The sequence below is a fragment of the Portunus trituberculatus genome, chromosome 1, assembly GCF_017591435.1.
Source record: "Portunus trituberculatus isolate SZX2019 chromosome 1, ASM1759143v1, whole genome shotgun sequence".
NCBI lineage: Eukaryota > Metazoa > Arthropoda > Malacostraca > Decapoda > Portunidae > Portunus > Portunus trituberculatus.
The window spans coordinates 6,448,918-6,450,247 of record NC_059255.1 but is presented as its reverse complement, the minus strand read 5'-3'; the positions used below and the strand labels follow the sequence as shown (position 1 = coordinate 6,450,247).

General features: G+C 47.9%; 1 protein-coding gene across 1 annotated transcript in view; it reads left to right on the top strand.

Annotated features, from left to right (window-relative positions):
- Window positions 1–1,104, top strand: part of LOC123498492 (retinol dehydrogenase 11-like) — a 6,202-nt gene extending 5,098 nt beyond the window's left edge. The window contains exon 6 of the mRNA XM_045245683.1: window positions 1–1,104. This exon is cut by the window's left edge and continues 321 nt beyond it. Coding sequence (XP_045101618.1) covers window positions 1–246 — 246 coding nt within the window. The 3' untranslated portion in view covers window positions 247–1,104.
- Window positions 1,105–1,330: the final 226 nt, after the last annotated feature.

Here is a 1,330-nt window from a genome sequence, read left to right as displayed (position 1 = left end):
ACAGAGGCCACAGGGGTGACAGAGGTACAGGGGGTTGTGACAGAGCAGCTTGTGGATGTAGCAAGCTCTTTACCCACAGAAACCACCATAGAGGATAAAATAAACACAAACAAAGCGGAGAAAGCAATCGAGAAGGTCACTGTAAAGATTGACAAGCCTGTAGAGGTCACAAAGGTCACAGACAGTTTAGTTAGCACAGCAGGACCCCTGAAAAGACCCCTGCTGTTTCTAATGAGCCTGCTGTAGTGAAGTCAGCCACCTCTGTCACTGAATCCAGCCCCAAGAAAGTAGAGGCAGTGGCAGAACCAGTTAGGAAGGTTGAAACAGTGCCAGAACCTTCCAAAACAGTCCCACAGCCTTCCAAAATCCTAGAACCTTCCAAGATAGCCCCAGAACCAAACAAAACAGCCCCAGAACACCCCAAAACAGCCCCAGAACCCCCCAAAACAACCCCAGAACCCCCAAAGTTACTATTAAGACTCCAGAACCAATCAAAACAGCCCCAGAACCAGTCAAAATAGCCATTAAGACCACAGAACCACCAAAAACAGCCCCAGAACTAATCAAAACCACTCCAGAACTCCCCAAAACTACTGTAAAAACCCCAGAACCTTTGAAATCCACCCCAGAACCCCACAAAACCACCCCAGAACACCCCAAAACCTCAATCACGACCTCAGAACCACCTAAAAGTCTGAACCACCAGTAGAACCCACTAGGCAGCCCCCAGCCACCCCAGAACCCTCTAGACAGATCGAGAAGGGTTCCGAACTGCCTAGAGCGTTGGATCAGGGGGTTTCCAAGGCTCTAGAACCACAGGGAGGAATGGAAAGACAGACGGAGATTAAGAGTGGTTCTGTTAAGGGTTCAAGTGATGGGAGGGTGAATGTAGGAGCTGGGATGGGACTAGGAAGAGAGGTGGAAGAGGAGGAGGAGGAGGAAGAGGAAGAGGAGGATGAGGGCATTGAACTTAATAATGGAGGTAATGCTAATAGTTTGCAGGTTGAGGAAGAGGAGGAGGAGTCAGAGGAGGAGGAGGAGGAGGAGGAAGAGGAAGAGGAGGAGGAGGAGGAGGATAGTGAAGAGGAAGTAGTAGTAGCAGATGATAAAAAGGGATTAATTAAACAAACGCCAAAACGTCCTTAAAAAATAAACAAAACGAAAAACGTAAAAAAAACAGGATTTTTTTCGACGGAGGTTTGGTTTTACGTCGCCTTGGCCATCAAACTCACGTACACTCGGACACACGACACACGCACGTACAGACAAACAAGCCATCAAGAAATAACCGTATCTCACCAAATCTTTGCCGAGACAATTGGGTAGAAAT